The sequence below is a fragment of the Cynara cardunculus genome (assembly GCF_001531365.2).
Source record: "Cynara cardunculus var. scolymus isolate 2C chromosome LG 8, CcrdV1, whole genome shotgun sequence".
Lineage (NCBI taxonomy): Eukaryota > Viridiplantae > Streptophyta > Magnoliopsida > Asterales > Asteraceae > Cynara > Cynara cardunculus.
In genome coordinates this window covers 19,942,297-19,955,626 of record NC_037535.1, presented here as the reverse complement: position 1 = coordinate 19,955,626, position 13,330 = coordinate 19,942,297, and the positions used below count along the sequence as shown (strand labels likewise).

The following is a 13,330-nucleotide window of genomic DNA, read 5'->3' as shown; positions in this document are numbered from 1 at the left end:
AATACATACGACACATATATATACATATAGACTGAACCATTGCGTCTGTTCATAGTAACTGTCAATAACTACCGAACATAATAACTGTCAAGCTTATTTTCTAATACTTCCCCTTAAGCTAGACACACCCAATTCCTAACTTCTGTTTGAAGAGATCGAAGGCCCCAACTTGTAGTGCTTTGGTAAACATATCTGCTAGTTGTTCTTTTGTTCCACAATGCTGAATCACAATTTCTCCACTTTCAACAAGTTCACGAATAAAATGATATTTTATTCTTATGTGCTTACTTCTTTCATGATAAACAGGGTTCTTTGATAGAGCAATTGCAAACATGTTGTCAAATATATAATAGTTGCTTCCCCTTGATCTTGACCAATCTCTTTTAGGACAGCCCGCAGCCATAATGCTTGACAACCCGCACTTGACAAAGAGATATATTCTGCTTCGGTTGACGATAGAGCTACAACCTTTTGCCTTTTGGACTGCCATGATATAATTCCTGATCCGAGACTAAAAATATAGCCTGATGTACTTTTACTATCATCAAAGTCACCACCAAAATCACTGTCACTGAATCCCATTAGGCTTAAGTTCTTGGCTTTACCGTAGATAATTCCTAGATGGCTAGTTCCTTTGATGTATCTCATAATCCTTTTACCTGCTTCCCAGTCACTGACCTTAGGATTCTCCATATAATGACTTATTTTACTAACAGTAAACATGATGTCTGGACGTGTGGCAGTTAAATACATTAAACTGCCAATCATGCTACGAAACGAACTACTATTCATTACCTTCTCTTGATCCGCTTTTGAGAGCTTCAATCCATATTCCATAGGTGTAGATAAATGAATACAATCTTCCATGTTAAATCTAGATAAAAGATCCATAGCGTACTTTTGTTGAGATATGAAGATCATATTTCTTTCTTGTGTGACATCAATTTCCAAAAAATATCTTAAAAATCCAAGATCAGTCATATCAAATTTTTTCTTCATGGAGTCTTTGAAGCTTTCAATTAAACTATGATCATTACTTGTGAACACTAAATCATCAACATAGATGCAAACAATTAGAATATTACCTTGATCTCTCATGATATATAGAGTATGCTCATATGTGCATTTCAGAAAACCAAGCTCAACAAAATATTTGTCAATGCGACTATACCAAGCCCGTGGAGCTTGTTTTAACCCATATAGGGCCTTGTTCAATCGATAAACTTTGCCTTCCTCTCCTTTCTTCACATAACCAAGAGGTTGATCCACATAAACCTCTTCCTCTAGTACTCTATTTAAAAAAGCAGATTTTAAATGGACTTTCCAATCATTGTGGGCTGCAATGGCTAACACAAGTCTGATGGTTTCGAGTCGTATAACAGGGGCAAACACTTCTTTGTAATCTAACCATACTTTTGCTTGTATCCTTTCACTACCAACCTTGCCTTGTATCTATCAGTTTCTCCTTTCGCATTCATCTTTGTTTTATACACCCATTTGACTCCAATTGGTTGATGATTATTTGGAAGATCAACCAGACTCCATGTGTTGTTCTCCTGAATGGATTTAAATTCTTCATCCATAGCCAACCTCCAATGTTCTTCTTTGAATGCTTCATCAAATGTTAGCGGATCTGCATCTGCAAATAACACAAAATCAACTATATCTCGTTTTTCTTGGTCGAATTCTGGATGAGGGAGAACTTGATGAAGAACTGTTGGAAGATGCCGAGTTTGGTGTGTTAATAGGTATTGCAATGGGTTGATCTTGTTCATCCTCATTTCTGTTTTTCTCCTCGATTTCTTCATCCATAACCGGTGTGTTTTGCTCAGTATTTGCAGATAATCCATTCCAAGACTTATCCTCATGAAATATCACATCTCGATTTACAATCAACTTCTTAGTAATAGGATTATAAACCTTGTATGCTTTAGATCTCTCACTATAACCAACAAAGATTACTTTCTCAGATTTGTCATCTAAATTATTTCTTATTTGATGAGAAAATGCTAGACACCCAAAAATCAAATGATTGGTTTGTAACCACTCCATGCCTCTTGTGGAGTAATATTTGACAAACTTTTGTTGGGTGAACGATTTAAGATGTAGGCAGCACATTCAACTGCTTCAGCCCATAATTCATTTAGCAAATTCTTCTCTTTTAACATACTTCTTGCCATCTCAAGTAATGTACGGTTTTTGCACTCTGCCACCCCATTTTGTTGGGGTGTATAGCGAGTAGTAAACTGATGTAAAATGCCTTCATTTTGTAGAAATTCTTTAAAAACATGGCTATTATATTCTCCCCCACAATCTGATCTTAAAGTTTTAATCTCCTTGTCTCTTTGTTTTTCAACAAAAACTTTGAAGTTCTTGAATCTTTCAAAAACTTTCGATTTTTCTTTCAAAAAATAAACCCAGAGCTTTCTACTATAATCATCAACGAAAGTTAGGACATACCTATTTTTGCCAATAGATAATGTTTTCATAGGACCACGCACGTCTGTGTGTATAAGTTCAAGAGGTTGTGAGGCTCTCCATACCTTTTCTTGTGGAAAAGAATTCCTTGAATGCTTTCCAAGAGCACAACTCTCACAGGCCTCATTTGACACAGATAGTTTAGGCATTCCTCTTACTATATTCTATTTACACATCTGATCCAGGTAACCAAAATTAACATATCCAAGTCTTTTGTGCCAAAGTTGAGCCAATTGTTGAATGTAAAAGGTGAATCTTCAAGAAATCTTAAAGGAAACATTTTGTTGGAAGTCATACTAATATTTCCCAGAAGATTATGATTCAAGTCTCTAATTTCACACATGTTTTGTTTGAAATGCAGATCATATCCCTTCATTAAGAGTTTCCCAATGCTCAAAAGATTATGTTTTAAACCCTGCACATAATAAACGTTTTGAATCTTCTTGATGCCCTTCTTTGTTTTGACCGAAACATCACCAATCCCTTTCACATTTAGCCATTTATCATCACCGGTACGCACTTCCTTTTTGTAGGATTCATCAATAAACACGAACAAATCCTTATTACCAGGCATATGGTTACTACACCCACTGTCAAGGTACCAACAATCATCTGTTTCATCATGAGAACCAAACAACATAAATAAAGTCTCATGATCATTCTCATCCTGTTTGTGCACAAAACTAGCACCCTTTTCTTCTGCAATTTGCCTTTTACAGAATTTTTTCATATGTCCAAACTTTAAACAATGATAACATTGTATTTATGACAAAGGTCTCCCTTTTCCTTTCTCCCTGCTTGTATTTTCGACATTTTTTTCTTTACCGAGATCACTAGTCTTCTGTTTATCATATCAATTTAAACTTGTAGATTGAACTTAAAAGGCTTGATCAGATGATGTCGAACTTGTGTTGTCAAATTGTTTAAGGCTTAACTCATGAGACTGCAAAGTTCCAATAAAACTTTCTAATGTCATGGTTGAGACATCCTTCGATTCTTCTATGGCCACCACCACATATTCGAATTTTCTAGTCAGACTTCGAAGAATCTTTTCTATGATCCTGGTATCTTCAAGGATTTCACCATTAATACGCATCTGGTTAACAAGGAGAATTACTCGATTGTAATAATCTCCAATTCGCATCTTAGTGTCTGAACCAATTTGACTTTCTATTCCCCTCTATAAGTCTTATTCAACGTATCCCAGGCCTGCTTGGATGTATTCGAATTGGAGATTCTCTCAAATATCACTTCGTCCACTGCTTGATATATAAAGAACGCCTTCCTGTCTTTCTTTTGTATTTCTTTTAAATCCGCAAGTTCCTGTGTTGTTAATTTCGAAATATCATCTGGTTCAACGAATCCATTTTCAATGATGGACCAAAGATCTTGAGATTCATACAAGACTTTCATCTGAATGTTCCATTGATGGTAATTTCTACCATTAAGTTTCGGTAATTTGGGTTGCAAACCATTACCTGATAAAGCCATGGGCTCTGATACCAGTTTGTTGGGAAGATTAACACAACATACAAAGAATTGATAACCACAATACTGCAACTTTATTCATATACGAATCTGATGTTTACATCAATATTTACARAATACATACGACACATATATATACATATAGACTGAACCATTGCGTCTGTTCATAGTWACTGTCAATAACTACCGAACATAATAACTGTCTAGCTTATTTTCTAATACCTGTATCCCTTGGCATTTTTTATTTATTTAGACTGACGGTGTTTCAAGTAATGCCAGATAAGAGGCATGTGTATGAACCAGATAGCAAGGTGGGTTAAGTGGCAATATACACCACAGAAGTGGTAAGATCTTATAAGGAAAACCAGTTAAAAGGAAAGTTTTGGACAGGCTAACGGCAAAGCCTGCGATGCTGTTAAGTGGAAAAGCTGGAAAATCAAGGAGTAGGTTATGAAAAAAAACAACTGGCTGCAATGCAGATTGGCAAGGTCGATGAATGGTCAAACAGGGATCTATAGAATGGAAAGAATAAGAACATGTGGAAGATGGTGGATGGTATCACGGAGGAAATAAGGAATATAGCTTGGATATGCATCAGTGAGGACTGAATTCAAGTCTTGAAAATTAAGAATTAGGAAAAGTAAGCTAAATAGAAGCAGTTGGCAATTCAGAATGTTACTAAGGAAGCGTTTAAAGAAGGAAAAGGCAGGAAATCTAACGATGGGTGTTACCTCTCACCTTTCTAGCTTAACCCCATATATTTGGAGTGAAAGCTACAACTTAAGTTGATCGCGAATTCATGTCAACTAGAAGATGATTTCCACCTAAGATTAATTCGGTAATATTATGGAGGGATGGATTGTGGATGACAAAAGAGTAGATGCTGAATCACTATTTTGTTGAAATAGCTTCAGTTTGCTACACTTAAGGTTCAGCTAATACTCTTTATGTTTATGTTTGCAGAAATTGAACAGGAACACACAGTGATCACCAGATGTTAGAGGGATGTTCAACTTTCAAGCCTCAGAACAATCCCATTGAAAGATAGTTCGTTTGTCTTGAACTTGTAGTAACAGTAAAAGAGATCAACAAAGAGATGAAGGAGCTTTTAACACCAGTTTACAGGGCACAGGAAGAGTCTACACCAAGACGGTAAGATTAAACTGGAGTAGTAAATAAAGAGAGCTTTGTTTAGTTAGGTACTAGTTATTTGCATGATGGAGATCATAATGGGGGTGCTTGCATATGCATGCATTTGTCACACATGAAAGGAATTTACACCATCTGCATAGTAAAGAACTGTTCCAGATGAAAGTAATGCATAATGGATGTGTCTCTCAGGGATAATATGCCAGTAGTGGGAAGGCTTAGATAAATCATAGCCATTCCAGAAATGTGAGTTTATAAATTTATTGCACTCCTCGTAGCAGTAGTGTTACCAAGGAGAGGTGATGAGGGTAGAAATTCTGGTCAAAGTGAGGCAACAATTTTAAGCCCCAATGATTATGAACCTCTGATGGTGACTCCAAGAAGATTGGGGAAAACGGGAATAGTAAGAAAGTTGAAAATTTTCCAACATCAGGAATGTTGTAGTCTGGCTAAATATACAATTAAAATACAAGTGTCTGAGCTCCTATAGTTACTGCTTTCAGAGTGATGAAATCCCTACGAACTTAAAAAGTGATGTTCCCAGGAGTAAAACAAGTTCACTCAAGCTCAAACTAGTTCGCTCAAGCTCAAACCAGTAAGGATGAATGACGACAATCAGAAATCATCGTTCATTGAACCAGAACAAGTTAAGTGTGTAACTCTTAAAACCTTGGGAGTTGGAACAATGAAGAAAGAAAAAGGTGGACAAACGACCCTAGTTTCTACTAAACCAACCCAATAGGAGCCAAGGATGTGTCACATTGCCTTGTGAATGCCTTGAAGACCAAAGATTTAATGTATAGCTACCATAGAAAATTTTCAACTTAGTTGCATCCCCAGGAACAAAATAGATAACACTTAATTCCGACTTTTGGTGCAATATCGCTGAAATAAAGAAAATATAGGTCTCATAATCAAATGTTTTGATGCACATTACGAAGCCTTCAAACATTTTATAGATCATATATTCGAGCATCCATATTAGGGACTTCTTTAACACCATGAATACCAGAAGCAAATTCCTTCTCCATCCTTGTATCTCTCCCAAAGGAGGCTATGATAATCTAAGTATACAAAATCAAATTAAACACAATAATGGATGAACATCAGAAAGTGAACACTGATTACAATTGTAATAACATATGGATTTTTCTAGATATGCAATTTTCTTCTAACCAATATTCTTGTTGCTACTAGATCAGCTGAAAGCTTAAATTGGTAAATGAAAAGGACCTGAATTAATGAGGATCACAGTAGTAGGAAAACAATAATCTTATTCTTATCATGATACTTATGATGGTTTAATTCAATGCTTACTCATGCAGCACTGATGTCATATTATTTTGTATGTAATAATTTGGGATTCAGGGTAAAATATAGTCTCCAGAATTATGTTATCTTGTTAACCAAAGCACCAATAAATAGAGTAGAGTTACAAGCAGATCAAAATTATCAAACCCTAGAGTTAAACATTGCATCAAAATTACACAATTATCCTATATTTCTAAAGGAGAATTCTGTGTAACCACTATAGGACATATAGAAAGTAGTATTATATAGAGTCAATTGCCCAACCGTATTCATAAAGATCGTCACTTTGTAAGTATTGGTTTTCCATCATGTGAACCTCACCATAAAAAATGAACCTGTCTCCAATTGACATGCAAGGTTTCTAAGTTAAGTGTAAAAATTCATATCCATGAAGATCTCCTATCACATGTAGCCAAATGTGGGACAAGCACATAAAGAACTTTTTATTTCACATGCATTCATACACTAAAAAGATATATTTAGTAGCATGCCTTACTCATTTCTGTATATATAGCAATAATAGTTCATATAATTATGTTCAAGCATTTCTTTTTTCCCTCACTAGTTTTGGCAAGGAGAAGCAGTTCAGTTGAGGCAACAGCTTCAGTATTTGCAACAAAACCACAGGTATAAGTCCCTGAACTATCTTTTGCTTTCCTAAATCAAAGTGAGATAGTGATAAATCTTAAATGATGTTAGTTTTAAAGAAGTGTTTTAAGCAAGAGTACCTATTGAAGATGAGCTAGAGCTACACAGTACAAACCAAACCAAACAAACCCAGGGTATCCCCTGGAAGTAGGCTTTTTCTTTGGGAGGGGGGGGGGGGGGTGCAGACATTTCCTTTGTCTCAAGAGGTAGAAAGATTGTTTCTGAAAACAACCACGATTTGCAAAGATGAGCTACATGATGATAACTCAAAGGAAGAATTAAAGAATGTTTTAGCTTTTGACTAATAAGAAACTCTCACATACATCAAACAAATTGTTATAGAGTAGTGCATTTATAATGATTTTCTGATTATAAGCTACAAAGTTTTCCAGAGTCAATAACTGGCTAGGTGCTCTTGCTGAGTTACCCCTTGACCATCATTTGTTGCAACTATGTGTCAAATACCAACTTATAGAAACTAGACAAGTGTGAAACAGTGAGACATTTGGAATGTCTTAATTCATCAGATATAAAACAAACAGGAGTTAATTTAGGGAAATATAGAATATATGCGTATGAACGATTCAACTAAGACACGAGAGCATGGAAGAATGCTATTCATGTCATAGTTTCATCTCCTCTTTGTTTTCTTTAAGGGTTTCAATTTTAGCATACCCGGTTAGTTTCTCATAGAAGGATTGTTATTCTGGCTACATAATGACAGAAATTCAGCAAAAATATATGAAGCATGTTTAGAAGATTACCTCAAACATAGTCTTCGAGGATAAGAACATAACCTTTAATAGCATCCAAAGACCATATTCACCAAAATCATAAACCTTACATTACATGTAATGGAAGTGAATTTCTAATCATTTGCAAATGACAAAGAATGTTCATTTGACTTTAATATTCCGAACTCAAACAACTGAATGAGGCACTCCAGTAGTCCAGTGCCAAAGGTAAGGATGCATTCCTAATACATATCATACTCATAGCCAAAAAGGATTTTAAATAGGGAAAAAATCCATTAAATAGCAACCAACTTTCCGAAATATTTGTTTGATGACTCCATAACTTTTTGCCCAATTTGAGCTCTTAAACTTAATAATTTTGTCTCAATGTTGGAAACAAGTGAAGTAAAATGATGATGGTAACCATATAAAGTTTAGGGGCTTTTTCGAATCTTACAAACTTATTTAATTTTAATTTCGGATTTGAAATTTGAAGTTTATACCTTGTACAACTTGTAAAGCAGAATTCATTTTTGTTAATCCCCCTCCCCCCCTAAGCACCACTGTAGACTTCCCTTCTCCATCCCCCTCTCCCCTGCACCATTCCTCCCCTGCGCCATTCCTCCCCTGCCTCCAGCAGCCAACACAGGACTCCCTTGCTAGTTAACGCATTTTTCCCTTTTAAGTATCAAGATTTATGTTCCAAGTAATTCAAAGAAATTAGAAGTGAGTGGTCAAGCTACTAACTGGAACCCTCATAAATGTATACTGAAAGCGGTGTATAAAAAACATATAACTAGCAAATCGATGTTAAAGAGAAACAAGAGCGATAAGATCATAACTGAGGATGTAATTTATAATGTGTAATAGAGTTGTCTTGTACTGAAGTTGCATATAAAAGTAGAGTAAAATGATGACATATTTGAAGTAAAAGACAACCATTTGGAATGGAATATGTAGGATAAAGTGACATGTAATAAGAACGTATTCAAATGAGACAACAAAACCGTGTTATCGATGTTGCACCTTCAAGAAAATGATTTTGGGAAGAGAATTAATGTCATTAAACAGAAGGGACATAGATAGAGTACAAAGCGTGCAAAACGGCCAACAGAATGAAGCCTATGAGAACCCTAGAGGGAAACGATAACTAAAATTAGACTGTTTCTGTATTCTTAACAACACTTCTCAAGTTGGTGCATATTTATCATACATGGCTGACTTGTAGCCGGATGAATACACGTTCTCTAAAGGGGTACAAGTCATAGATACAATACCTTGTATTATAAATACCAACAGAAATCATCTGACCATTATGTGTAGCAATTCCTCCCAATCTAGAGCGTTCCTCCTCTAGAAATTCTTTGAATCATAAGATCCCTTTTAAATTGTTGTTGAACATAACAATCGGATATGCAAAGCTTCGTCTACTAGAAATATGTTGGCCTACAAGAGCATTGCAGCCAAAGCAGAACTAAAAACAATAGAAAAGAAAATAAATCGTAATATAACTAGAGCCTATAGGAATGATAAGATACCCTAAACACTGATATAGAATACTGTTAAGAAAACTATAACTAGTGTTGGTATTGATGCATTAAGTCAATGTATAATTTGGATAATATTCAAATGTTAGATTCCAGAAGAACCTCCCTCATGATGAGATACTTGAAACAATATGTGCACATAGAGGACCCTATGTAGAAATGTCTAACAAGTTAACAATGAGAAAAAGGTATACTTTATCCATTTCAAAGTACCAGTAGCGAGCTGGTCCACATAAATGTTGCACAAAGTTGATTGTTCAAGGAACAATCAGGCATCAGCACCGTTAATATACTTTAGAATCTCATCGTTTCATCTGCTTTTTACTATCTTTTTTTTTTTTTTTTTGAATACCTGATCAATAGCATCTAGAGTCAATGAAAAGGAGTACCCAGTGACATCATTATTGCAGGCAGCTGTTGGGAGAAGAACTTTCTGGTTTGAATGTCAATGATCTGCAGAAGCTGGAAATCAAACTGGAAATGAGTCTAAAAGGTGTGAGAAAAAAGAAGGTAGAAATTCTCATTCCCCCATTTTTCATGTTAATGTCACCCACAAAAACAACAGTTCAATTGTTACTAGAAAAACGGGAAGATAGAGAACCTTATTTCATAATTACACATAGATCTATATCACTCATATAGAGTGAAATAATATAGAATTTGAAATCAGGCCAAATACTTGACTGGGAACTGCAGCTCTAACTGGCGAAAAGACCAAACCTAAGATATTTACTGCTAACCCTCCTCAATCTGGAGGACAGTTTCCGAACTTGCCCACAGAACAGAACCTCCTCAAGTTAGGAAGTTAGGGCACACCCTACTTGACAAACAGAAGAGCAGTCAGGCTTCAGAAATAGAAGAATTTCCTTGTCTTCCATTTATATTAAACTAGCGAAGAATGAGGATATGCAGGCAAAACTTTTGATCCATTTGACGACCAAGAAAAAGATCAAAAACAGGTATAGCAACTGAAACCTAGCACAGCAACAGGCAGGTGAAACAGTAGGATACAGATCACCAGATCAGGAATGACCCAGAACAGAAATAGACTAGAGTCAGCCAGCTGAAATAGACTAACTATAGAGATCAATGTAACAGAAGCATAGCAGAACCAAACAGTGCTGACAAGCAACTAAAACAAAACAGCAGACATAGTAAAGCAGATGCAGACAGCTGAAGTGAAATAGTCGATTGGAACAGTGCAGGCACATAGCCGGTACAGAATGTAAACAGCCGCACGATAGAACAAACAGACAGTCATGAAAGCATGAACAGATGGACAACAGGAGGAGAGTTTTACAGAAGGCCACTAAACATACTTGAAATTCAATTGGAGCAGCAGACAGCATAAGCTACAGCAGAGACAGATCAGGTAGGAGGCAGCAGAAAATATCGATAGTAGATTCAGAAAGCAGCAAACAGCAAAGAAAAACCACAAGAACAATAGAGGAACGAACAGACAAAGACAAAACAGGTAGCAAGTAACAGCCGCTAGCCAGTGGGGGTGAGTGGCTGGCCCAACATGGAGAATCTTTTTTTCCAAAACCAAAAGTGGGTTACATCACAATACAGATTATCGACTACTGTAGATGAGGGAAACAAGAAACATAATTAATCCTAATAACTGCAAGCTTAAAGACCAAAATCTAATGTAATTTACTGTTGTCTCTGATGCTAACCGTACTTATTTCTTGTTGCAGGAACAAGTTTTAATGGATGAAGTAAAAGAATTAAACCACAAGGTACAAGAGCAACACAGTTGTTTCCTTAGATTATGCATGAAACAGGTTTTGATTGATAACTGTTGCAGGGGAGTTTTGTTGGCCAAGAAAATAAAGAACTGCACGAGAAAGTAAACCTCCTGCGCCAAGAAAACACAAAATTGCAGAAAGAGGTACTGGCCTAGACAGGCTCTTTTTTTGTAAAACAAAATTGCTTTGTTCTCACCGCTGAACATAGATGATCTTCACCTCAGGTTTATGAATTATGGAGCATGGCTGAAGCAACCAAAAGCTCAACCACAGATATGCATCACAAGAATTACGAGTTGCATGCACCCATAAATCTCCAGCTAAGCCAGCCACAGCCACAGAAGAACTGCATATCAGTAGAAACCATGAAATTGGGGTAAACACCAAAGAATGACTCTCATTTTATTGGTTATACATTCAGGCATGTGAAAAATATATTTAATGCGTATGCCAGGTTACAGTTGAACTCCAAAGCAAGTTGAAAGCTGGTCGATATCAGAGGATCCTCATATCAACTAATTGCCAAGCAACAGCCATATCATTGATTCGATCAGATATGTGAGTGATACATGCAAAGGTACTATGGTTGGTATGATGTATTCTGCTGAACAACTCCAAAGATACTGTAAAAGAATCAACCATGTACCATTGTATGGTGATGTTATGTTAATTAAAGAAGTAAAGATCTAATAATTGGAAGTATAGGGAGAGGTATGATTTAAGATTGCACTGAATATCATATGTTCTTTAAAGTGAATAGGCCTGTATTGTGGTATTGATCAGCAATGTATAGATTTAAACCACAAGACGATTAGCAAACTGTCTGCCCAGATAAACACAAGTGAATCTAGACAAATTCTGATAGCCAATATCATCTTACAAAGTGTAGGTTGCACAAACGTCTTCATCTAACGCCCAGTGAAGGAACCAAGTTAGGCAATAGAGAGACGATTGCATGTCCTTCCAGCTTCGCCTTTCAAAAAAGGGGAAAACTAATCATGCAAGAATCATGAAGTGCACTTATATTGATAAAGCTTCCTAACAATATGGAAGGCAATAAATGTAGATTGGTAAGACTCAATAAACTTCAAGGTTAACGCCACCAAATGCACAGTAATTACTAATCAGTCATATGAAAAGGAACTCTTTTTATCGTCTTCGATAAGACCTCCACTCTGCAGCGATCTTGATGGGAGTATACAATTTACGCTGGAGTGACTGTGAGAAACGGTTTAGTGACCGAGAGATATGTGAACCGTATGGCGATGTATATGGTACATTTTATGCAATGAAAGTTGCGAGCATCTCTAATCGCGGAGCATGACATGTATCGTGTAGATTCTGGTCAGGATAGTTTGTCATGGCCAGCCTGGCATTGCCCCTTGACCCTGCTAGGGGCTGCTTACGCTAGAACCCTGTAAGGGGCACGGCCTCCTTGGCTCTCGTCTTAGGCGGCAATATAAGGTGACAAAGGCAATAATCCTTTGGGGGGTTTTCATAGAGGAAAAAACAAAGGGTTCAAGAAAGTGGGTTTTTTAAAAGAGAGTGAAACAAACCCATTTTTATTTAGAAGGAAGGGTTTTCATAGAGGAATCAGTGGATGGTTGAAACAAACCCATTTTTATTTTGAAGAATGGAGAGAGTTTTAGCTAACAAGATTCTGAAGAAACAATGGTGGAGCYGGAGGTGGGTTACAGAGAAAGAGAGAAGGGAAATGGTAAAGTTAGGTTTATTTTTCTCCAGAAAAAATGCAGAGCTAAAATMTCCAAATGCAGAATAGTTAGGCTGAACTGGGTTGTACACTATACAGTAGGAACTTGTACATATTGCACATGGAGTTATAACATTATCTTGGATTTGAAAAAGAGTTCAAAAATCTGGATTATATTATGTTTACATTGCAATAAGAACAAACAGGTGCTAAATGGAATTTACAATGTGTGGGGTAAACAAGCCCCAAACAAGCCACTGTCTTTTTGAAGATTTTATAATGCCATTTCGATTTTCTGTTTACAATGTGTGGGCTAAACAAGCCACTGCTTTAGAAGTTTTTCGTTTATAATTTTGTACTTTATAGTGTCATAACAGAAGAATTGTTATTTAGGATGAGGCATGTTAATAAGCTAAGGATGGTAACAATTGTAAACAAGCCACTGCTTTAGAAGTTTTCCGTTTACAATCATGTAGATTTTATGTTTATTGGGCTGTTTATTCGTTTGCTAAA

The 13,330-nt window shown here is 36.2% G+C and overlaps 1 protein-coding gene and 1 long non-coding RNA gene across 2 annotated transcripts in view; one reads left to right on the top strand and one right to left on the bottom strand.

Annotated features, from left to right (window-relative positions):
• The window catches only part of LOC112517173 (MADS-box transcription factor 23), a 20,452-nt gene extending 8,810 nt beyond the window's left edge, over positions 1 to 11,642 (top strand). Inside the window, exons 3-8 of the mRNA XM_025124524.1 lie at positions 6,992 to 7,053; positions 9,766 to 9,865; positions 11,056 to 11,097; positions 11,166 to 11,249; positions 11,331 to 11,482; positions 11,561 to 11,642. Of these exons, the coding sequence (XP_024980292.1) occupies positions 6,992 to 7,053; positions 9,766 to 9,865; positions 11,056 to 11,097; positions 11,166 to 11,249; positions 11,331 to 11,482; positions 11,561 to 11,588 (468 nt within the window). The 3' untranslated portion in view covers positions 11,589 to 11,642. The remainder of the gene's footprint in view (positions 1 to 6,991; positions 7,054 to 9,765; positions 9,866 to 11,055; positions 11,098 to 11,165; positions 11,250 to 11,330; positions 11,483 to 11,560) is intronic.
• LOC112517174 lies at positions 6,010 to 10,758 on the bottom strand. The gene is made up of 3 exons (XR_003069644.1): positions 10,675 to 10,758; positions 9,745 to 9,817; positions 6,010 to 6,179 (listed from the first exon to the last, which is right to left on the bottom strand). It is a non-coding gene; the product is annotated as an uncharacterized LOC112517174 (long non-coding RNA).
• Positions 11,643 to 13,330: the final 1,688 nt, after the last annotated feature.